Source organism: Procambarus clarkii, chromosome 26 (assembly GCF_040958095.1).
Source record: "Procambarus clarkii isolate CNS0578487 chromosome 26, FALCON_Pclarkii_2.0, whole genome shotgun sequence".
Lineage (NCBI taxonomy): Eukaryota > Metazoa > Arthropoda > Malacostraca > Decapoda > Cambaridae > Procambarus > Procambarus clarkii.
The window spans coordinates 37,959,509-37,985,709 of record NC_091175.1 but is presented as its reverse complement, the minus strand read 5'-3'; the positions used below and the strand labels follow the sequence as shown (position 1 = coordinate 37,985,709).

Here is a 26,201-nt window from a genome sequence, read left to right as displayed (position 1 = left end):
CACTCTTTCTCCTCGTCAGTGGGCAAATTTGGAGGTTATTCAAAATGATGCAATGCGAGTCATAATAGGGGCTCCCAGATGGACTAAAATACTGAACCTAAGACTAGAAACCAAGCTAACGTCGATTGAAATAAGGGTAAAAGTGATTGCTTCATGCATGCTGACCAAGATATTGACTAGACCTAGAATCGGTTCACTTAAAATTATAATCACTGGAGCACTAACCCGGTACAGAAGAGCCCCCAATAGCAACAGGTGGATCCATTGTGCGATAAACACCATCAATATTTTGTGCACAATTTCGCACATATTATATCGCACAATATGTGTGCGATATAACAAACGCAATCACTGAGATGGGTGTCGACGAAATACATGCAGACTTTGTTATGCAAACCCCTTGGTAATCTCTGCCAGTAGACTTTAATATTATAGCTTTTGAAGGGAAAAAAAGAACCAGACTAATCCTCATCTGGTACGTATTATTGCACAGATGCATATAGAAGCAAACTTGGCATCTGACAACATCACATACTTCACAGATGAATCAGTAGACCAGCAGAGACAAGAAACCCTGGTTAAGGCAAGAATCTCTGTAAATAGTTGGAGACTCTCAAATGGGTGTTCAACTTTACAAACAGAGATGCTAGCCATTCAAAAGGCTTTGAAACATGCTCTTGCTGAACGCCGACAACATGTTATCATACATACAGACTCGAGAACTGCCATTGAAACCTTGTAACTAGAACACATACGTGATACCATCCACCTGATCACAAATGTCATATCATTAATGCAAACACTCAAACGTCAAGGCCGTCGGGTACTTATCAACTGGGTGACAAGTCATGTGGGAATAATAGGAATGCATGGAAAATAAGCTTACAAGGTTCCGGAAGATGAGAGGAAATGTCAACACTGTGGAGAAATGCCCGACAATCCACTGGAACATTATATAACACAGTGCACAGAGTTACAAACACATTAAGATTTCAACTTAGATTCAACAGTGCAGAAGAAGTTGTTAAACACATGGGGAAAAATCTTACTGAACCTAACATACGAGTCATAAACACTAATACTCCGTCCAAGTAAAACAGAAAAAAGCAACACTAAGTGGGCCAGTAAGAGGCTTAGTGACCGTGCAAGAATATCCCTAAAAAAACTGTCCCGTGTACCACCATCACCATTGGTACCACCATTGGTACCACCATTGGTACCACCATTTGTTGTGTAAGGGAGCCGGTGGCTGAGCAGACAGAACACTGGACACGTGATCCTGTGGTCCCGGGCGCTGGCGAGAAACAATGGGCAGAGATTCTTTCACCCTGATGCCCCTGTTACCTAGCAGAAAATAGGTATCTTGGAGTTAGTCACCTGTCACGGACTGCTTCCTGGGGGTGAAGGCCTCGTCAAGGACTGGGCCGCGGGGACACTAAGCCCCGATATCATCTCAAGATAACTCAAGATAAGATCATTTGTATCCCATACAACACCAACACTTATGTCCCCTGCTCTACCAACACCTGTGTCATTTGCTCTACCAACACCTGTGTCCCTTGCTCTACCAACACCTGTGTCATTTGCTCTACCAACACCTGTGTCATTTGCTCTACCAACACCTGTGTCATTTGCTCTACCAACACCTGTGTCATTTGCTCTACCAACACCTGTGTCATTTGCTCTACCAACACCTGTGTCATTTGCTCTACCAACACCTGTGTCATTTGCTCTACCAACACCTGTGTCATTTGCTCTACCAACACCTGTGTCATTTGCTCTACCAACACCTGTGTCATTTGCTCTACCAACACCTGTGTCATTTGCTCTACCAACACCTGTGTCATTTGCTCTACCAACACCTGTGTCATTTGCTCTACCAACACCTGTGTCATTTGCTCTACCAACACCTGTGTCATTTGCTCTACCAACACCTGTGTCATTTGCTCTACCAACACCTGTGTCATTTGCTCTACCAACACCTGTGTCATTTGCTCTACCAACACCTGTGTCATTTGCTATACCAACACCTGTGTCATTTGCTATACCAACACCTGTGTCATTTGCTCTACCAACACCTGTGTCATTTGCTCTACCAACACCTGTGTCATTTGCTCTACCAACACCTGTGTCATTTGCTCTACCAACACCTGTGTCATTTGCTCTACCAACACCTGTGTCATTTGCTATACCAACACCTGTGTCATTTGCTCTACCAACACCTGTGTCATTTGCTCTACCAACACCTGTGTCATTTGCTCTACCAACACCTGTGTCCTTTGCTCTATCAACACCTGTGTCCCCTGCTCTACCAACACCTGTGTCCCTTGCTCTATCAACACCTGTGTCCCTTGCTCTATCAACACCTGTGTCTCTTGCTCTATCAACACCTGTGTCCAATGTACCACCAATACAAGTGACCCATGTACCACCAACACCTGTGTCCTCTGTACCACAAACACCTGTGTCCCATGCACCATCAACTCCTGTGTCCCATGCACCATCAACACGTGTGTCCTCTGTTCCACCAACACCTGTGCCGTCTGTTTCACCAACACCTGTGTCCAAAGCACCCCCAACACCTGTGTCCAAAGCACCCCAACACCTGTGTAACCCCTGCATTTTCAACACCTGTGCCCCTCCACCTCCAACACCTGTGTCCCATGCACAGCCAACACCTGTGTGCCAAACACACCAACACCTATGTCTGGTGCACCACCAACACCAGTGTCTACTGCACCACAAACACCTGTGTCCCCTGCACCACCATCACCACTTGTGTTCAATGCACCATCAACACCGTGTTGCATGCACCACCATCACCTGTTTCATATGAACCACCAACACGTATGTCCTGTGCACCACCATCACCTGTATTTAATCCACCGCCTTCACCTTTGTCCCCTGTACCACTAACACCTGTGTCAACTCACACAAAAGACGCAAACATTTACAAACTCACATTCAACTATCTCATCTAACATATCCTTATCTTCTGCAAACATATCTATTTCACACATACTCTCATACAAAAACTCAGACACATGTATGAAAATCACATGTACAAAACTCATACTGTTATGATCCCAAGTAGCTGAAAAACGAGTCTACCTTGAGAGTTATTCTGCAACACCTGACCTAAATAAGAGGTCAAAGACACAGAGACATGTGAATGTATATAGTAAACATTCGATTAGATTTGGCAAACAGTTAAATGCATGGGCAGTGAATGAATGTGTACATAAATGACTTGACATGAGATTCGAAAGTTTGCGAGGAAGGCATGAGTCTCGTGTCAGGGGTCTTGACCTAACTCGAGTAACAGCCATCGTGGAAGCAGGATACAGTGTTTTTAAGCTCCTGATAGCAGAGGAAGATTCTCTGATTACGTGCTCCGTCAAGAGGAGAATTAGTCAGTTGTTCTTGTATGAACCCTGGGGATGACTTAGTGCTCGAGTCAGGAAAGAGAGAAGCCCAGTAGAGAAGTTTAAATACCGATTTTGTAAGCTGAGGAGCGCGCCAACGTCTGAAGCTGGGGCCTGGGCGCGCCCTTGTACAACTTACTCTGTGGTAAGCCATTTTTAACTAGTTAACAGTGATTGCCTGTAGTTGGTCGTGTGCCCGGCGACTGTACCAAGTGTCTATTGATATATTAGGCATGTTTTGATGAAGCAAAAAGCCAAAATAAGAGAGTATAGATGGAGGAATGTCCTGGAGGGCGGAGCGACATCCATCCAGTCCGACCGCTGGTGGGCTCCCAGGGAGTGCAGAAAATGGACCAGCCCAAACGTGGGGGAGTCACCTCACAGCATATAGAAAGCAGAGAGATGTCAAGTGAAACATTTATTGTGATTCATTTCAGTTACGTGTTTATAGGGAAACATTTTTACTGGCGTGTCGATGGGTTACAGGTTTGTCTGGGGAAAGAGTTGATGCTGCACAATAGAACAAGGTAAGGTCACTGCTCGAGGAGAAGGGGGTAGTAAACCAGGCGGCCTTGGAAGGGTTTGAAATTACGAGAGATGAGGTCAAGAGACACCTCTTGGATTCGGATGTGAGAAATGCTGTTGGTCCAGATGGGATCTCACCATGGGTATTGAAAGAGTGTGCAGAGGCACTTTGCTTGCCACTCTCCATAGTGTATAATAGGTCATTGGAGGCACGAGACCTACCAGAAATATGGGAGATGGCTAATGTGGTCCCAATATACAAAAAGAGTGACAGACAAGAGGCACTGAACTACAGGCCAGTGTCTTTGACTTGTGTACCATGCCATGTGATGGAGAAGATCGTGAGAAAAAACCTGGTAGCACATCTGGAGAGAAGGGACTTCGTGACAAATCGCCAACATGGGTTCAGGGAGGGTAAATCTTGCCTTACAGGCTAAATAGAATTCTATGATCAGGTGACAAAGATTAAGCAAGAAAGAGAAGGCTGGGTGGACTGCTTTTTCTTGAATTTTCGGAGAGCCTTTGACACAATATCCCATAAGAGGTTGGTACATAAGCTGGAGGGACAGGCAGGAGTGACTGGTAAGGTGCTCCAGTGGGTAAGGGAGTACCTAAGCAATAGGAAGCAGAGAGTTACAGTGAGGGGTGAGACCTCAGATTGGTGTGAAGTCACCAATGGAGTCCCACAGGGCTCTGTACTCGGTTCTATCCTGTTTCTGATATACGTAAATGATCTCCCAGAGGGTATAGACTCATTCCTCTCAGCTTACGATGCCAAAATTATGAGAAGGATTAAGACAGAGGAGGACTGCTTGAGGCTTCAAGAAGACCTAGACAAATGAAGGAATTGTCGAACAAATGGTCGTTAGAGTTTAACCCAAGCAAATGTAATGTAATGACGATAGGTGTAGGGAGCAGGAGACCAGATACAAGGTATCATTTGGGAGATGAAATTCTTCAAGGGTCAGATAGAGAGAAAGTCTTGGGGGTTGATTTCACGCCAGACCTATCCCTTACAGCCCATATCAAGAGGATAACATCAACGGCATATGCCAGGCTGGCCAACATAAGAATGGCATTTAGAAACTTGTGTAAGGAATCATTCAGAACTTTGTATACCACATATGTCAGACCAACCCTGGAGTATGAAGCTCCAGCATGGAGTCCATATCTAGTCAAGGATTAGACTAAACTGGAGAAGGTTCAAAGGTTTGCCATCAGACTAGTACCCGAGCTGAGAGGAATGACCAACGAGGAGAGACTACGGGAGTTAAACCTCTCGTCGTTGGAATACAGAAGAGTTAGGGGGGACATGATCACCACATATAAGATTCTGAAAGGAATTGATAGGGTATATAACGAAATGCTATTTAAAAAAAGGGGCACACGCTTTAATTAAGGGACACAGGTGGAAATTGAGTGGCCGAATGAGCCACAGAGATATTAGAAAGAACATTTTTAGTGTCAGGGTGGTTGACAAATGGAATGCATTAGGCAGTGATGTGGTGAAGGTTGACTCCATACACAGTTTCATGTGTAGATATGATAGAACCCAGTAGGCTCAGGAACCTGTACACAAGTTGATTGAGAGTTGAGAGGCGGGACCGAAGATCCAGAGCTCAACCTTCGCAAGCACAAATAGGTGAGTGCACACACACATAGGACGCAGCCCGTAGCAGCTGTCTAACTTCCAGGTACCTAATTACTGCTGGTAACAGCTGCATCAGGGTGAAGGAAACTGCCCATTTGTTTTTCCGGCAGTGCCGGGGGATCGATCCCTAGGTCCACGAGTCTAGAGCGCTGTCCACTCAGCCAACACCCAAGGTTGCTGCCCCAAGGTTGTGTGTGTGTGTGTGTGTGTGTGTGTGTGTGTGTGTACCCACCTATTTGTACTCACCTATTTGTGCTTGCGGGGGTTGAGCTTTGGCTCTTTGGTCCCGCCTCTCAACTGTCAATCTACTGATGTACAGATTCCTGAGCCTACTGGGCTCTATCATATCTACATTTAAAACTGTGTATGGAGTCAGCCTCCACCACATCACTGCCTAATGCATTCCATCCGTTAACTACTCTGACACTGAAAAAGTTCCTTCTAACGTCTCTGTGGCTCATGTGGGTACTCAGTTTCCACCTGTGTCCCCTTGTTCGCGTCCCACCAGTGTTGAATAGTTCATCCTTGTTTACCCGGTCGATTCCTCTGAGGATTTTGTAGGTTGTGATCATGTCTCCCCTTACTCTTCTGTCTTCCAGTGTCGTAAGGTGCATTTCCCGCAGCCTTTCCTCGTAACTCATGCCTCTTAGTTCTGGGACTAGTCTAGTGGCATACCTTTGGATTTTTTCCAGCTTCGTCTTGTGCTTGACAAGGTACGGGCTCCATGCTGGGGCCGCATACTCCAGGATTGGTCTTACATGTGTGGTGTACAAGATTCTGAATGATTCCTTACACAGGTTCCTGAACGCTGTTCTGATGTTAGCCAGCCTCGCATATGCCGCAGACGTTATTCTTTTTATGTGGGCTTCAGGAGACAGGTTTGGTGTGATATCAACTCCTAGATCTTTCTCTCTGTTCGTTTCATTAAGTACTTCACCTCCTATTCTGTATCCTGTGTCTGGCCTCCTATTTCCACTGCCTAGTTTCATTACTTTGCATTTACTCTTGTTGAACTTCAACAGCCATTTGTTAGACCATTCACTCAGTCTGTCTAGGTCATGTTGTAGCCTCCTACTATCGTCCTCAGTTTCAATCCTCCTCATAATTTTTGCATCATCGGCAAACATTGAGAGAAACGATTCTATACCCTCTGGGAGATCATTTACATATATCAGAAACAGTATAGGTCCAAGGACTGACCCCTGCGGGACTCCACTCGTAACGTCTCGCCAATCTGAGACCTCACCCCTCACACTGACTCGTTGTCTTCTGTTGCTTAGGTACTCCTGTATCCAACGGAGTACCTTGCCTTTCACTCCAGCCTGCATCTCCAGCTAGCCTCTTTCACTAGCCTCTTGTGTGGCACTGTATCAAAGACTTTCTGACAATCCAAAAATATGCAGTCTGCCCACCCTTCTCTTTCTTGCCTGATTTTTGTTACCTGGTCGTAGAATTCAAGTAACCCTGTGAGGCAGGACCTGCCATCCCTGAATCCATGTTGATGCTGTGTTACAAAGTTCTTTCGCTCCAGGTGCTCCACTAGCGTTCTTCCCACAATCTTCTCCGTCAGCTTGCATGGTATGCAGGTTAGGGACACTGGCCTGTAATTCAGGCCAGTTTTTTCTTTTTTTAATTGTGTACTCACCTAGTTGTGCTTGTGGGGGTTGAGCTTTGGGTCTTTGGTCCCGCCTCTCAACTGTCAATCAACAGGTGTACAGGTTCCTGAGCCTATTGGGCTCTATCATATCTACACTTGAAACTGTGTATGGAGTCAGCCTCCACCACATCACTTCCTAATGCATTCCATTTGTCAACCACTCAGACACTAAAAAAGTTCTTTCTAATATCTCTGTGGCTCATTTGGGCACTCAGTTTCCACCTGTGTCCCCTAGTGCGTGTGCCCCTTGTGTTAAACAGCCTGTCTTTATCAACCCTGTCAATTCCCTTGAGAATCTTGAATGTGGTGATCATGTCCCCCCTAACTCCTCTGTCTTCCAACGAAGTGAGGTTTAATTCCTTAGTCTCTCCTCGTAGCTCATACCTCTCAGCTCAGGTACTAGTCTGGTGGCAAACCTTCGAACCTTTTCCATTTTAGTCTTATGCTTGACTAGATATGGACTCCATGCAGGTGCCGCATACTCCAGGATTGGTCTGACATATGTGGTATATAATGTTCTGAAAGATTCCTTACACAAATTTCTGAAGGCCGTTCTTATGTTAGCCAACCTGGCATATGCTGCTGCTGTTATCCTCTTGATATGAGCATCAGGGGACAGGTCTGGCGTGATATCAACCCCCAGGTCTTTCTCTCTCTCGGACTCTTGAAGTATTTCATCTCCCAAGTGATACCTTGTATCTGGTCTCCTGCTTCCTACCCCTATCTTCATTACATTACTTTTGCTTGGATTAAACTCTAACAGCCATTTGTTCGACCATTCCTGCAGCTTGTCCAGGTCTTCTTGAAGCCTCAAGCTGTCCTCCTCTGTCTTAATCCTTCTCATAATTTTGGCGTCGTCAGCAAACATTGAGAGGAATGAGTCTATACCCTCTGGGAGATCATTTACGTATATCAGAAACAGGATAGGTCCAAGTACAGAGCCCTGTGGGACTCCACTGGTGACTTCACGCCAGTCTGAGGTCTCACCCCTCACTGTAACTCTCTGCTTCCTATTGTTTAGGTACTCCCTTATCCACTGGAGCGCCCTACCAGTTACTCCTGCCTGTTTCTCTAGCTTATGCATCAACCTTTTATGGGGTACTGTGTCAAAGGCTTTCCGACAGTCCAAAAAAATGCAGTCCGCCCACCCTTCTCTTTCTTGTTTAATCTTTGTCACCTGATCGTAGAATTCTATCAATCCTGTAAGGCAAGATTTACCCTCCCTGAACCCATGTTGATGGGTTGTCACGAAGTCTCTTCTCTCCAGATGTGTTACTAGTTTTTTTCTCACAATCTTCTCCATCACCTTGCATGGTATACAAGTTAAGGACACTGGCCTGTAGTTCAGTGCCTCTTGTCTGTCACAATTTTTGTACATTGGTACTACATTAGCAGTCTTCCATACTTTTGGTAGGTCCCCCGTTTCCAGTCACCTACTATACACTATGGAGAGTGGTAGGCAAAGTGCTCCTGCACACTCTTTCAATACCCATGGCGAGATTCCATCCGGCCCAACAACTTTTCTCACATCCAGCTCCAATAGGTGCTTCTTGACCTCATCTCTTGTAATTTCGAACCTATCCAAGGTCACCTGGTTTGCTGCCACCTCTTCTAGCGCCGCGACATCTCCCTGTTCTATTGTAACGACCTCCTGGAACTTTTTGTTGAGTTCTTCACACACCTCTTTGTCATTCTCTGTGTACCTGTCCTCGCCCACCCTAAGTTTCATCACCTGTTCCTTCACTGTTGTCTTCCTCCTGATGTGACTGTGTAGTAGCTTGGGTTCGGTCTTGGCTTTATTAGCTATATTATTTTCATACCTTTTCTCAGCTGCTCTTCTCACACTGACATACTCGTTCCTGGTTCTCTGGTATCTCTCTCTACTTTCTGGTGTTCTGTTATGACGGAAGTTCCTCCATGCCCTTTTGTTCTGCTCCTTTGGTTTCATACATTCCTTATTAAACCACGGATTCTTGCTTTGCTTCTCTGTTTTTTCCTGTCGGGCTGGGACAAACCTGCTTACAGCCTCCTGACATTTTTGGGTCCCGTAGTCCATCATGTCTTGTACGGACTTGGTTCCGAGTTCTGCGTCCCAATGTATATCCCATAGGAATTTATTCATTTCCTCATAGTTTCCCTTTCGGTACGCCAGCCCTTTGGTTCCCAGTTCTTTTTTGGGGGTGGTAATTCGCAGCTCAACCAGGTACTCAAAGCTCAATACACTATGATCACTGATTCCCAAGGGGGCTTCCAACTTAACTTCCCTTATATCCGACTCATTTAGGGTAAATATCAGATCAAGCAAGGCTGGTTCATCCCCTCCTCTCATTCTTGTCGATCCCTTGACGTGTTGACTTAGAAAGTTTCTTGTTGCCACATCCAGCAGCTTAGCTCTCCATGTGTCTGGGCCTCCATGTGGGTCTCTGTTTCCCCAATCCATCTTCCCATGGTCGAAGTCTCCCATGATTAGAAGTCTGGATCCGTTCCTGCTAGCTACAGAAGCTGCTCTCTCTATTATATTGATGGTGGCCAAGTTGTTTCTTTCATATTCCTGTCTGGGTCTTCTGTCATTTGGTGGGGGGTTATATATGACTACTACTATAATTTTCTGTCCTCTAGTTGCTATGGTGCCTGAAATGTAGTCACTGAAACCTTCACAGTTCTGAATTACCATATCTTCGAAACTCCAACCTTCTCTTAGTAGCAGAGCTACACCACCTCCTCCTCTCCCTTCTCTCTCTTTCCTCACTACATTGTAGCCCTGTGGAAACACTGCGTTTGTTATGATTTTCGTTAACTTTGTTTCTGTGAGTGCTATTATGTCTGGGTTTTCTTCTAGTGCCCATTCTCCAAGTTCACTTGTTTTATTTGAAATCCCATCTATGTTAGTGTACATCGCCTTGAAGCTCACTTTCTTCTGTTCATGCTCACTTTCTGTGTGTGTGTGTGTGTACTCACCTAGTTGTACTCACCTAGTTGTGCTTGCGGGGGTTGAGCTCTGGCTCTTTGGTCCCGCCTCTCAACCGTCAATCAACAGGTGTGCAGGTTCCTGAGCCTATTGGGCTCGATCATATCTACACTTGAAACTGTGTATGGAGTCAGCCTCCACCACATCACTTCCTAATGCATTCCATTTTCAACCATTCTGACACTAAAAAAGTTCTTTCTAATATCTCTGTGGCTCATTTGGGCACTCAGTTTCCACCTGTATCCCTTAGAGCGTGTGCCCCTTGTGTTAAATAGCCTGTCTTTATCTACCCTGACGATTCCCTTGAGAATCTTGAAAGTGGTGATCATGTCCCTCCTAACTCTTCTGTCTTCCAACGAAGTGAGTGTGTACCCACCTATTTGTACTCACCTATTTGTGCTTGCAGGGGTTGAGCTTTGACTCTTTGGTCCCGCCTCTCAACTGTCAATCAACTGGTGGACAGGTTCCTGAGCCTACTGGGCTCTATCATATCTACATTTAAAACTGTGTATGGAGTCAGCCTCCACCACATCACTGGCTAATGCATTCCATTCGTTAACTACTCTGACACTGAAAAAGTTCCTTCTTACGTCCCTGTGGTTCATGTGGGTACTCAGTTTCCACCTGTGTCCCCTTGTTCGCGTCCCGCCAGTGTTGAATAGTATGTGTGTGTGTGTGTGTGTGTGTGTGTGGAGATGGATGCATGTGTGTTTATGTTAGTATGTGAATGTAATTGCTTGCATTTGTGAAAGAGTACTTGCGTTTTTGTAAGTGTGTTAAAGTTTGTAAGAGTAAGCATGTGCAATTAAGATTGTTACAGGTATTTTGTGCATGTGTTTATACAAGTTTTTGTAAGAGTGTATGTGTTTAAAGTAAGTTTGTGCTTTATTGTGTAAGTTTGAGAGAAGTCGTATGTAAAGGAGAAATTGTGAATGTGCGTAAGTTTGTGAACTGAGTATTTGTGTGCATGTGCAAGTCTGTGCTTGTTTGTGTAAGTTTGTACATGTTTTATTATAAGCAAGTGTATGTGCATGTGAAATGAGCATTATTTTAGTAAGTTTATATGAATTTGTTCAAGGATGTGCATGTAAAAACTATGAAATGAGCGCCTGTTTGAGGTCTTATGTGCACGTTCGTGATTGTAACTGTATGTGTTTGATCTGGTTTGTGCATTTTGTTGACGTTTGTGGATGTAATTGTATGCGCAGGTGAGATTGAGATGTGTATTTGTGTAAGTATTTGTGCTATTTGTACGTGTTTGTATATAAGTGTTTACAAGTGATGTGTGTATTTTATGTATGTGTGTATATGTATGCAAATGTAATTATGTATATTGATAAACAGAAATGTAAGTTTGCTACAAAAAAGTTGAACTTGTTGAACTAGTTTGTGTGAGAGAGTTAACAGAAACGTATGATATTGTAAATGTTATTAACACAGTTTGTTTTCTAAATAACTTAGTGAAGTTATTATTACGTAAAAAATAGTTGTTTTACCAACTGCATGAAGCATTGTACATAAAGTTATGAATCGTTAAAGATGTTTCGAAAAGTTATACATGTCTAGTTTTGTCTTAGTAAGTTTAACAGAACATAAAGAACAGTATCTTAGTAAGTTTAACAGAACATAAAGAACAGCGACTTAGTAAGTTTAACAGAACATAAAGAACAGTATCTTAGTAAGTTTAACAGAACACAAAGAACAGTGTCATCGTTGTTGCATAAATAGTATTGTTCGTTTAAATATGTTATATATAATTTACTTAGTTTATGCTGTATAGGATTTGTGTACTGTATGGATTTATGTGCCACTTGGGGGGTCCTTAAATTGACGAGGGTAAAAATAACTACTCTATGCTTCAAAGATGTAATTTATTATCTAAATAAACTTACTTGAAATTGATATCTACTTGATTTTCAGTTAATTGCTAAAAAAACGGCAAAGATACGCAGGTATGGGGGGGGGGGGAGGAGGAAGGGGTCTAAAACTCATAATTATTCAAGGATAATCTCTTTTAACGTTGGGTGTACATTATAATATGTTTATACTCCTTAACCTTAGAGAAAATTGTGAGATTTTTTTCTACGCCTACCTCCCTTAGGAGGTGGACTACAAGTTTAAAGGCTGCTCACGGCAGTTAAGCATGAGTCCAATAGAAAAAGGAAAAGCGGGAGCAAACCGCCAGGCCTCCACCACCAGGGGTGAAAACCTGTCCACAATAGGCCGCTGGCTCCTCCTAGTTAAACAGGACGTTAAAACTAATAAAGGGTAACCGACGGGTTCTCACAATCAAATATTTATATTTGATGTGGCGCTATGAATTGGAAATCGAATTCCCAAGAACAGCCGTCATATCAAGATCACATCAACATTTAATCATATAATGCAGAACAAGGGTGGAAAAGAATGGTTGAAGGGTTGACATCAAAGACCGTTTTCTATAACATAACAATTTATTAATAACAAGAGACTAACTACTACATTACCGAGTTTACGTTACGTTAATGTCCATCCAGTAGCACGATAACAAACAGCTAAATAGCCACCCTTGCTGTGAGGCTGCATACTGAACTAACCTGAACACAGGTGTGCCCACTGATGACGCAATATTGCAAATCAAAAAAATATCACAGACTAAGTTACACCACAGCGAATGGTTACGTTATTGTCCATCCAGTGGCAATTGCAACACAGCTATTCAACAGCCCATCGAGAAATGACAGCAGGCTCCATCCTGCTGACACTTCGGGCTGACAAGTGAACTAATTGAACAATGATGCCCACTGAAGACACAAGCATGCAATTAATAGTGTCACGGCTTCCCTGACAGCTACTCTAATCACAAGCTTAAGGGTCCTCCTTCCAAACAGGAGTGACCCCCGTAACTAGGCGGGTAGTCCAACAGTGACTCCCCCTATCACAACCCAGTGTGAACACTCTTTGCAACTCCCTACAAGAAGTTGCACTGTAAACAGTAAACAAAGTCAGGCAAGGTGGGATTCTAGGACACTGCTCCAGCAATCCCTAAGTAGCTTTACTCTCGTCACTAGACGATAAACAAAAGAAATTGCCTTAATCAATTACCACTGATTTTGTGATTAATTACGTTAATTGACTGATCGCAGCAGTCAGCAACAAAGTACTACGGTAATCACAAACACTTGTCTCTCATAGACAACAACATGATGGTACTCTACGTTAATCATTAACACTTGTCTCTCTTAACACAAGTCATCTTGTTAACAATAACTCAAAACTCTTATATTTCATCACATTTGACTCCTTGCAAGTATTCAGTGAGTAATTCTTAATTAAGGTCAAACGGACCACTAATTACATCCCCATTGAGTTACGTTAACTAAGCCTACCCTAACTTGGTAGCTTCTCAACAGTCGGCGTCAAAAATTACTATAGTGAGTGTTAATTACCCTAATTAACTCCGAGCAATTAATTAACTATCACCACGACCGATAATTAATCATCCATAAATACGTCTCACTCTGCACTGCCTAAGCAGGTCTCATCAAACACTGTGAATTCACAGGAAAGGAGTTAATTAAACAAATTAACATGAGTGCAATTACTCCACTGTCCTCAGACAGGATATGATTAATATAAAGAGTTATGCTAGCTCCATGACCTCGCTTTACCGAGTCATCTGAGTCCTCAAGACTCCAGACGTTAATTACTCCACTAATTATCATGAGCCACTAATTGCTATACCCCCGAAAGGTAATTAGTCCCGAGCAAATTACGTTAACACAAATACTGACAGACTCTGACAGATCCTCTCCCACTACGTGAATTCATGATGAGAAGGCTAATTACATAATTAGCTAGAGTGGTCAATTAGTTGTCACACTGACAATTAATTGCTCCCGAGACGTATCTCACTCAAGCTCAACACTGTTCTCCCATAACAGCCCTCACTCACTCAACAATAAGTGTGCACCCCTTATCCAGTTAATTACCCCTATCTAATTAACTCACTGAATCCTTAAGTCCTCAACACAACTTAAAGAAACAAAGTAACCCCAGTGTTACATAGGTCACACTATAATGGTATGCAACAACACAAATGCACTGCCCACATATGGTTGTGGCTACTGCAACTCGTTAATTACTGTGCCCACACAATAATGACACACGGTTGTGCAACAACAAGAGTATACCAATATTACTGCCCCCCCTTAATCTTGCAACCGTTGCCAACGACTACTGTGAGCACACACTTACCTCAGCAAGGCAATTAACAAATCAATTGCCTGCTCTCATTAAGTACTGAGAATTCCCCTGAATAATCATAGAGGTTCCTTAAACCCTCAACACAGCTCCCAGGGCAATAATATCGTAATACCAGATAACAACACTGCACAAACCTGCAACATAATGATGCCATCAGCATACCCCACATGCTAATGACATCATTAGGCAATCAGTCAGCAATCACATCTACTGACTCACCACACAACACAGTACATAAAACATGCAAATGAACACATAGAAATGGCATTCACATAATCAATGAAAATTATATCACCAGGTAAATGTATCTCTAACTACACAGACCTCAGGGCCCCCCACTGACATCCCTGCAACCTGGCCTGCCTACCTCTAATGATTATAATTTTACATGCTGGTCCTCCATAGCACTAATCCAGTCTGACCGATTTTATAGAATCGTCAACTGGATCATTTATATGGTAAATCTCTACACTGACCGGTTACATACTCGAGTCTGTCTACACACTTATATATAACTTTATATCTACAGTGTGGTACTGTGTACAACATCCATCTCCAGGTACCGTCCTACCAGTCACCTGGACGTGCCACTGACAGCTGTCACTCAGCTGCTTCCCTAGCCTGGCGGGCTATGGGACAACACAGCTCTTACTGGGATTTTCCACCAGTCCTCAACACATTGTTACACAATGATAATTGTACTCACGTTCTTTTTAAATCCGCCACAACAATCATATCCCTGGTCACTACCTCTCTGGCTGTAAACACCTAGCTCGCTCCTCCTGCATCGACAAGATGTGGCCCTAGGCATGCTAGGGAAAGTGGCCTAAACACGTGGCCCAAACATGTGGCCACTTCGTGGTCTTAGGGGTGGTCAGGGTTAGCGCATGACGACACAGCACTCCCCCCCCCCCCTTCGGGCTGAGCTGGGGCGCGGGGTGGGGGTTTGGCCGCGCGGGTGGCCTGGGTGGGTGGCCCCCCCCCCCCCCCCCCGGGCAGCTGGCCAAGGTGGGCAGTGCGGGTGGCCGCGGGTGACCTGGGGTAGCCCACGGGCGGCCTCAGCCCAGCTGGCTGGCTGCGCCTACAGGCATACACACGTAGATGGGAGATCACTTTACAACCCATCATACCAGCATGCTCGCTCGTACACAGGGGGGCCTCGTAGCCTGGTGGATAGCGCGCAGGACTCGTAATTCTGTGGCGCGGGTTCGATTCCCGCACGAGGCAGAAACAAATGGGCAAAGTTTCTTTCACCCTAAGTGCCCCTGTTACCTAGCAGTAAATAGGTACCTGGGAGTTAGTCAGCTGTCACGGGCTGCTTCCTGGTGTGTGTGTGTGTGTGTGGTGTGAAAAAAAAAAAAAAAAAAAAGTAGTTAGTAAACAGTTGATTGACAGTTGAGAGGCGGGCCGAAAGAGCAAAGCTCAACCCCCGCAAAAACACAACTAGTAAACACTTGGGTGACAATGGCCGGCGGCGTCACGACACGGACACCGCCTGGCGGAATTCAAAGTTCAACAGGGGCCTGTAATATCACTACAATTTCACTAGGAGGCCCTGCCCATATTCCACCAATTGTCCATCAACACTAGACAGGTTATTCGAACCACCTGTTACACCATGAGGCTCTGCCAGCTGTCTCTGAGGCTTTTTCACTGGTCCTTCCGTACCTCATCAGCCCCAATTCCACGCAAATTGGGCCTAGACACAACCCAGGATGGCAGGAGTGCCATCCACACTGTGTAACAAGGGAATGACAGCAATTAACGGGGTTGGAGGTGGCAGGCTGCTACGTCTCCTCCAGCTCGCTGCCCAGCTCAAACTGACGACTTGGCAGGCTAGGGGAACTCAAAATGCCCATATTTCCTCCCCTACTTTTTCTTGACCAATCAGTAGGAAGCCAGCACACCACCATGGTGCCGCTTCCAATAACAGCTGTTCGCGCCAAAACTCAGCTAGGAGCAGAGATGCCTAACCCAATCACAGGCCTCACTCACCTTCAGGCGTCCCGTGACGTCACAAGGAGGGGGAGGCCTAAAGACAGTGGCGCAATGTCTCACATGTTGGGGGGGGGGGCAGCGTTCACCCCACTTTCCCCCCACCTCTAACGGTTTGAGAGTCAAGTACTTCACATACCACTGTGAGCCCTGTTGCTTATGCATCGTTAAACGCCTAGAAAGAGATGTTGTTGTCGTGCCTATATACTGGGTTTTTTGGAGCTTACAGTCCCCAAGAGGGCATTTGAAGGCATAGACGACGTTGGTCTCTTTTAAAGCGTTTTGCCTTGTGTCTGGAGAGTTTCTCATGAGTAGGCTGGCCGTTTTTCTGGTTTTATAGAAATCGTCAGTTGTATCCTCTGATTTTTGTCTGTAGGGATAACGTTTCTATTAACAATATCTTTCAGGACCCTTTCCTCCGTTTTATGAGCTGTGGAAAAGAAGTTCCTGTAAAATAGTCTAATAGGGGGTATAGGTGTTGTGTTAGTTGTCTCTTCAGAGGTTGCATGGCGTTTCACTTTCCTTCTTATGATGTCTTCGACGAAACCATTGGAGAAGCCGTTGTTGACTAGGACCTGCCTTACCATACAGAGTTCTTCGTCGACTTGCTTCCATTCTGAGCTGTGGCTGAGAGCACGGTCGACATATGCGTTAACAACACTCCTCTTGTACCTGTCTGGGCAGTCGCTGTTGGCATTTAGGCACATTCCTATGTTCGTTTCCTTAGTGTAGACTGCAGTGTGGAAACCTCCGCTCTTTTCCATGACTGTTACATCTAGAAAGGGCAGCTTCCCATCCTTTTCCATCTCGTAAGTGAAACGCAGCAGGGAACTCTGCTCAAATGCCTCCTTCAGCTCCTGCAGATGTCTGACATCAGGTACCTGTGTAAAAATGTCGTCAACATACCTGCAGTATATGGCCGGTTTCAAGTTCATGTCGACCAAGACTTTTTGCTCGATGGTACCCATGTAGAAGTTTGCAAACAGGACACCTAGGGGAGAACCCATGGCGTCCCCATCTACTTGCTTATACATGTGCCCATCCGGGCTCAAGAAGGGTGCCTCTTTAGTACAAGCTTGGAGTAGTTTCCTTAGAATATTTTCTGGTATGTCAAGAGGAATACAGGCTGGATCACGATACACTCTGTCGGCTATCATCCTGATTGTCTCGTCCACAGGTACGTTGGTGAACAGTGATTCTACGTCCAACGAGGCTCTTATCCCTGTGGCCCGTGTGCCCCGCAGTAAGTCAACAAATTCCTTTGGAGACTTCAGGCTGAAGGCGCAAGTGACATAAGGAGTCAGCAGGCCGTTGAGTCGCTTCGCCAGTCTGTACGTGTGTGTGGGTATCTGGCTAATGATTGGCCGAAGTGGGTTTCCAGGCTTGTGTGTCTATTGTGAGACACACAATATATATATATGTATATATATATATAATATATATATATATATATATATATATATATATATATATATATATATATATATATATATATATATATATATATATATATATATATGATTTAAACAGCTTTCATTATATACCCGCATTTTGGGTGAGGTGATATGTTACAATCAGTTTTGGATGAGGTGAACAAAACTTTCAACACAGGACAGAACACGAAACAATGGGTATTAATTGGGTAAATTAAAGGTAAGGATAGAAGTAACTGCAAAGGGCCTATTGGCCCATATTTCCTGATGCTTCTATATCGGAGCGGAGTCTTGAAGTGGGTAGCATATAGTTGTACATAACTATATTCTACCCACTTCAAGACTCCGCTCCAATATAGAAACATCAGGAAATATGGGCCAATAGGCCCTTTGCAGTTACTTCCATCCTTACCTTCAATTTACCCAATTAATATATCACCAATTACTTACATTATCTATTTTCATTTAATTATCTAAAGTTTCAGTGTTGTGATTTTTCTAAATTCTCTGTTTGACACAAAATTTTAGTGACTCTTTCATCTTCTGATCTGCCTATCAATGTGATATATTTTGTGTTCAATAATTATGTTCTTATCTGATAGTTCCCTGTTTTCTTCATTCATCCATGTTTTCATGGTTGGAATAGTATCTATTATTTCTCTTTATACAAGTGAAGTCTAAATTGCTATTTAGTTTTTATTATGAAGGTCTGGAACATGGCTCCTGCTTCTTTCTCGTAATAACGTGATTGTAACTTAGTAAATTACTAAGTAACTTTACACTAAATAATGTTCAAATCTAATGGAAACTATTAAATTCACAAAGCTAATGACTTACTAGGGGTCAGGCTTTATATGAGCTGATGTATAATAATAACTTCCCTAATGAACTATAGTTTTAGTTAAACCAAAATAAAGAGAGGTAGGACCTATATAACTGGGCTCTGTTACCCCCCTCCAGGAGAGTGTAGAGGTGTTGCAGTGAAGGTGTACCGTTGTGGGGTACCGGTGCGGTGCGGGACACTGACCACGCTCTCGGGCCACCACCACGCTCTCGTCCTCCTCCCGCTGCTCCAGGTCATTATCATTGCAGTTTTTCTAACTTTTAGCTTCTTACTTGTAACAAACTAGTGACAAATAACCTCACACGTTTATAAGTTTCACAAAAAGTACATAAAACTCACAGACACACACAGACACACACACACACACACACTCATCTCACCATGGGTACTGAAAGATTATGCAGAAGCATTTCGCTTGCCGTCTCTGTAGTGTATAGTAGGTCACTAGAGACCGGAGACCTACCAGAAATATGGAAGACGGCTAATGTAGTACCAATACAAAAAGGGTGACAGACAAGAGGCACTGAACTACAGGCCAGTGTCCTTAACTTGTATACAATGCGAGATGATGGAAAAACCTAGTAACACATCAGGAGAGAAGGGACTTTGTGACAAACCGGAAACATGCGTTCAGAGAGGATAAATCTTGCCTCAATAATTTAATAGAATTTTACGATCAGGTGATAGAGATTAAGCAAAAAAGAGAAGGATAGACGGACTGCATTTTCTTGGACTGTCGGAAAGCCTTTGACACTGTACCCCATATGAGGCTGGTACAAAAGCTGGAGAAACAGGCAGGAATAACTGGTAAGGTGCTCCAGTGGATAAGAGAGTACCTAAACAATTGGAAGCAGAGAGTTACAGTGAGGGATGAGACCTCAGATTGGCATGAAGTCACCAATAGAGTCCCACAGGGCTCTGTACGCGGACCTATCCTGTTTCTGATATACGTAAATGATCTCCCAGTGGGTATAGACTTATTCCTCTCAATGTTTCCAGGCGATTCCAAAATTTTGAGAAAGATTAAGACAGAGGAGAACTGCTTGAGGCTTTAAGAAGACCTGGAAAAACAGAAGGAATGGTCAAACAAATGGTTGTTAGAGTTTAACCCAAGCAAATGTAATGCAATGAAGATAGGTGTAGTGAGCAGGAGGCCAGATACAAGGTATCATTTGGGAGATGAAATTCTTCAAGAGTCAGAGAGAGAAAAAAAGACTTGGGGGTTGAGATCACACCAGACCTGTCTCCTGAAGCCCATATCAAGAGGATAACATCTGCGACATATATCAGGTTGGCAAATATATGAACGGCCTTTAGAAACTTGTGTCAGGAATCATTCAGAACTTTGTATACCACATATGTCACACCAATCGTGGATTATGGAGCTCCAGCATGGAGTCCATATCTAGTCAAGTATAAGATTAAACTGGAAAAGGTTCAATGGTTTGCCACCAGACTAGTACCAGAACTGAAGGGTATGAGCTACGAGGAGAGACAACGGGAATTAAGATTCAAGTCGCTGGAAGACAGAAGAGTTAGGGGTAACATGATCACCACATACAGGATTCTGAAAGGAATTGAAAGGGTGGATAAAGACAGACTATTTAACATAAGGGGCACATGCACTAGGGGACACAAGTGGAAATTGAGTTTCCAAATGAGCCATAGAGACATTAATTTTTTTAATTCAGAGTATTTGAGAAATGAAATGCATCAGGAAGTGATGTGGTGAAGGCACACTCCATACTCAGTTTCAAATGTAGATATGATAGAGCCCAATAGGCTCAGGAACCTTTACATCAGTTGATTGACGGTTGAGAGGCGGGATTTGACCTACTTGGTGAGGTTGGTGGTATGAGTGATAAGACAGCAGTTAGGCTACCTCTTGATAAGCAGATGACAGAGTCCTGATGGTATTGGAGTGCAACCTGACTACAATAGTATAGAGTGTTGGATTCATATTATTATATGTGTGTGTATGTATTGTGCATGTGCCTTGTCCAGTATATGTATTCAAATTTGCCGGTGTTTGCCCTTGTCCTAGTGAGGCTTCCCAGAAAGTAGAAAAGAGAGAGAGAGAGAAAGAACCCCAGCTGTGGACAGGGTAGAACAGAATAATAATAAGAGAAAGGGGATTGAGGAGGTCATAACAAATAAGGAGAGAGTGGGGAGTCAAAGGGCTCGAGTGGGTGTTTGCACGTGACAACGAGGTCAGTATTGGAGCCGCATCCCCTAAACGTGTGATGTTGAGCCCTTCTCCGAGTGCCTGAAGCACCCAGGGTGATCTCCTGGTCAAAATATGCACTCTACGGAATTTTGGGTTGGTTGCTCGAAAGGAAGGACGGAAAACGGACCGATCAACACCAACATCAGCAACATCATAATAACACACACACACACATACACAGCAAAGTAAAGGGCATGGAGAAACTATAGGAATAACAAGACACTTAAGAACAGAGAAAGATACCAGAGTGCCAGGAATGAATATGTCAGGATGAGAAGAGAGGCAGAAAGACAATACGAAAATGACATCGCAAGCAAGGCAAAGACTCAGCCTAAATTGCTGCACAGCCACATCAGGAGAAAAACAAAAGTAAAGAAACAGGTAATGAAAATAAGGATAGGGGCAGAAGGATTCGCTTCAAACGACAAGGAAGTGTGTGAGGAACTGAATAAGAAATTCCAGGAGATCTTCACCTTAGAGAAAGGAGAGATTCCAGAGATAAGAGAAGGAATTGTTAAACAGGAACCACTAGAAGAGTTTGAGATTACCAGCGGGGAAGTAAGGAAGTGTTTACTAGAGTTGGATGTGACAAAGGCTATAGGCTCAGATGGAATCTCCCCTTGGATACTAAAAGAAGGAGCAAAAGCACTGTGCCTGCCACTCTCCATAGTGTATAACAAATCACTGGCAACAGGGAGACTGCCAGAAATTTGGAAAGCAGCTAACGTAGTTTCGATATACAAGAAAGGGGATAGACAGGAGGCACTGAACTACAGGCCAGTGTCCCTAAGACACTTCCTAGCTTGCATACCATGCAAGCTGATGGAGAAGATTGTGCGACGAAAGCTAGTGGAACATCTGGAGCGAAAGAACTTTGTTACACAGCATCAACATGGGTTCAGGTATGGCAAGTCCTGCCTCACAGGGATAATTGAATTCTACGACCAGGCAACAAAAATCAGGCAAGAAAGAGAGGGGTGGGCAGACTGCATATTTTTGGATTCCCAGAAAGCCTTTGATACAGTACCACACAAGAGGCTAGTGGAAAGCTGGAGATGCAGGCTGGAGTGAAAGGGAAGGTACTCCGTTGGATAAGGGAGTACCTAAGCAACAGAAGACAACGAGTCACTATGAGGGGTGAAGTCTCGGCTTGGCGTGACGTCAGGAGTTGAGTCCCGCAGGGGTCAGTCCTTGGCCCTATACTGTTTCTGATATATGTAAATGATCTCACAGAGAGAATAAACTCGTTTCTCTCAATGATGATGCAAAAATTATGAGGAGGATTGAAACAGAAGATGATAGTAGGAGGCTACAGGACGACCTAGACAGACTGAATGGTCCAACAAATGGCTGCTAAAGTTTAACCCGAGTAAATGCAAAGTAATAAAACTAAGCGGTGGAAACTGGAGGCCAGACACAGGATTCAGAATAGGAGATGAAGTACATAATGAGACGGAAAGAGTGAAAAATCTAGAAATTGATATCACACCAAAACTGTCTCCTGAAGCCCACATAAAAAGAATTACGTCTGCGGCATATGAGAGGCTGGCTAACATCAGAACAGCCTTCAATAACCTGTGTAAGGAATCATTCAGAATCTTGTATACCACATATGTAAGACCAATCCTGGAGTATGCGGCCCCAGCATGGAGCCCGTACCTTGTCAAGCACAAGTCGAAGCTGGAAAAAGTTCAGAGGTATGCCACTAGACTAGTCCCAGAACTAAGAGGCATGAGTTACGAGGAAAGGCTGCATGAAATGCAACTTACGACACTGGAAGACAGAAGAGAGAGGGGAGACATGATCACAACCTACAAAATCCTCAGGGGAATTGACAGGGTAGACAAGGATATACTATTCAACACTAGTGATACGCGAACAAGGGGACACAGGTGGAAAATGAGTACCCAAATGAGCCACAGGGACGTTGGAAAGAACTTTTTCAGTGTCAGGGTAGTTAACAGGTGGAATGCATTGGGCAGTGATGTGGTGGAGGCTGACTCCATACACAGTTTCAAATGTAAATATGATAGAGCCCAGTAGGCTCAGGAATTTGTACACCAGTTGATTGACAGTTGAGAGACGGAACCAAAAAGCCAAAGCTCAACCCCCGCAAGCACAAATAGGTGAGTACACACACACACACACACACACACACACACACACACACACACACACACACACACACACACACACACACACACACACACACACACACACACACACACAAAATCCCCCTCCCCCCCTGCTCCTTGACCCCAGGCCCTGAATGACCTCCCACCCCCCGTTTCACAAGCCCTTTCTCCTCCCTCATCCCAAGCCCAAATTGACCCCCAACTCCAGACCCCCTCTGCAACACCACCCCAGACCCACCTAGCTTCCCCATACAGGATCCTCCTAGCCCCCCCTATCACCCCAGATCCCTAAGGTCCACCTTCCTAGGCCCCTTCCACCCCGGACACCCCTTGCTCTATTTTTTCATTGGAACCAACGAACTGAGGATAGAAGGAAGAGAGTCAGTTTCAAGGTTATGTACTCAAACATAGATGGGATTACAAGCAAGGCAAGTAAACTTAGGGAAGAGCACAAGAAGTTAACCTGGATGTAAATGGATTCACAGAAACAAAACTCTCAGGAATTATAACGGATGTGGAGTTTACCCAGAAATACACTGTAATAAGGAGAGGGAAAGAAGGGGAGGAGGCGGAGTGGCAATACTGATAAGAAAGGAGTGGAGTTTTGAGGAGATGAACTGAATCAGGCTGTGAGGGATTCAGAGACTACATAGCAGATACCATGACGATGGGAGGACCAGAAGTAGTAATAGTAGTGATATAAAACCATCAACCAAACGACAGAAGACCCTTGACAAGTGTATGATAGAAACAACATGGCAGTCAACACTATAATTCAGAGAGTAGCCACTGCTGCCAGTAGAAATAGATCCCATCTGCTCATCATAGGGGACTTCAATCACGGAAGGATAGACTGGGCCCCAGTCTATCCTCCTCACACACACACACACACACACACACACACACACACACACACACACACACACACACACACACTCACACACACACTCACACATACACTCCAACAGCCTCAGTTCATCTCTGGAAACGTCACTCTAGATCACTAGCTGTGTCTGCGGAAGTGCTGGCAGGAGCTTTCCCCATTTTCTGAAATTGCTACCTATTAGATTCTGGCGTTAGCAGAAACGATTTTAACACACTGTTATTCACCGTCCAGTAATCTTGGCAATCCTCAGGAGTCAGGTATTGGGAGGTCTGGGGATTTTACTGAAAAGAGCTGCTAGTTATTACACCACACTGTTACTTGCGTATAGGCGAAACGAGACCCCAACCACTCCCCTGATAGAAAAACTGCCAACCTCGGCAACCACACTCCTGCTACAGTCGGTCGACCAGCAATGGACATTGGAGTGCTTGCAATTAACTGGGAGATCACCCAGTACACATCTTGATCTTGTAGAGGGGTTCAGTGTCACCTTTATTTAGGGGTGTGGATGCTACACTGGCCTCGTTGTCTTGAGTACACACCCTTCTCGAGCCGCTGTGACTCCCTGCTCTCTCCTTGTTTGGGATGATCTCCTAAATTTCCTTTTTGTGAACTATTGTTCACTGTCCCCCTGTCTGTAACCGTGACTCTCTCTCTCTCTCTTTCTCTCACTTTTCAGGAAACCTGACCAGGACAAGAGCAAAGACGATCTGTTAACAAACATTTAATACATAAAAACGTACACAACGAAAGATATATAATACACTATTACACTACAGCACTTTAACCTGCTTCAAACCGGTAGCACTTCAATATCATATCATGACTTTACCAACTATCTACATCAGCCTGCTGCTGGTCTCATGGTACACAACCAACTACCCACTCACTGCTTGGGGCTGAAATATATGGCACAACAATACAGATGATCCTCTGTTCACTTCCTTCAGTCTCACTACCAATAACATATATCTGGGGTCCTCCAATATCAGGTAAGGAACTTTGGTAGTTCTCTCCATCCGCTGCACATGAAGTCCTACTCCAATATCAGTGTAGCTCCTTCACCAGCTCCACAAATAAAACGTGTAGCTCTCCTACACAGCTCGAAGTTCAACCTCTTCCTTTGGAGTTCTGGTCTACCTCAGAGTTCAACATACACTTCTTCTCAATCCTCGAAGTTCCTCGATTAACTTCTTCCCACACAAACCTGAAATTCCATTACCATGCCAATAAAATGTTTTCCTACAAAAACATAAATAATGAACCTATATCCTAGTACTATATCTCGCCCTCTGTCACCACTCCGCGCCGGTCCAACTGTCGTGAGTATTCTCCCATCCTGGGCGAGTCTACACTGGAAACATGTCTTGACACGAAGCTGGGGCCTCCGTCCCAGTCAGTCGCAACGTTGGGAACCTCTGCCCCTTAGTCGCCCACTGACCTCCTGCAAGAAAGGGTGTACTGCTCCTCCTTCCAGCATATTCTCTTGTCTCTAACTGCTTATTTTAGCTCACTGTCTTAATAAAAATATATCCTGCATGCCTATATACACTTGCCTGATCGCTGGTCACATGGCCAAGCACAGGCAACCACTATAACCACTGATAAATGAGCTTACTGTAGAATCTGTAATGTTAGGGCGCTCAACTCTGGCGCTCCCAAAATGTCATCCTCTAAGACATCCAACAAAGTTTCTTCGTGACTGCCTCACAGCTCTTCTGATCCTGACTTGAACTCACATAGTCGCCTGGCAGGCGCCACACAAAGACACCTGGTTATCTTCCACACAAAGACACCTAGAGTTCCACTCAGATATGACCACCACTAGGAATGAGGTCGTCTCCAAATTTTCATAAATACCAAGAGGCTGCGTGCATCACGTCCTTGGCAGCTTCCTCCACACAGTTATACACTGTAGCTGACATTCAAACACTTCATACAGAGCTGTATTCTTCAATATTCCTCAGACACTGAAACGCACATTCACCTCTGACCACTGCGGCAACTCAAGTGACGTTACATTGCCCGCTTGCATCACATAACGCCACAAACTGTCGACATATTATTCCCTACTAACATTTAAAAGATGCTCTTTCTCTGCCTATATTATTAAATTGCTCACTGACGTTTATTGCATATATTTCTCCCACTGACCTCTTATTTTCTGGGAGTGGGAGTGATAATTCCCACAGTCTACTCACGTACACTGG

General features: G+C 44.3%; 1 protein-coding gene across 1 annotated transcript in view; it reads left to right on the top strand.

Annotated features, from left to right (window-relative positions):
* Positions 1-493: 493 nt before the first annotated feature.
* LOC138368930 (proteoglycan 4-like) overlaps positions 494-26,201 on the top strand; it is a 74,611-nt gene continuing 48,903 nt past the window's right edge. Inside the window, exons 1-2 of the mRNA XM_069331654.1 lie at positions 494-583; positions 3,877-3,911. Coding sequence (XP_069187755.1) covers positions 494-583; positions 3,877-3,911 — 125 coding nt within the window. The remainder of the gene's footprint in view (positions 584-3,876; positions 3,912-26,201) is intronic.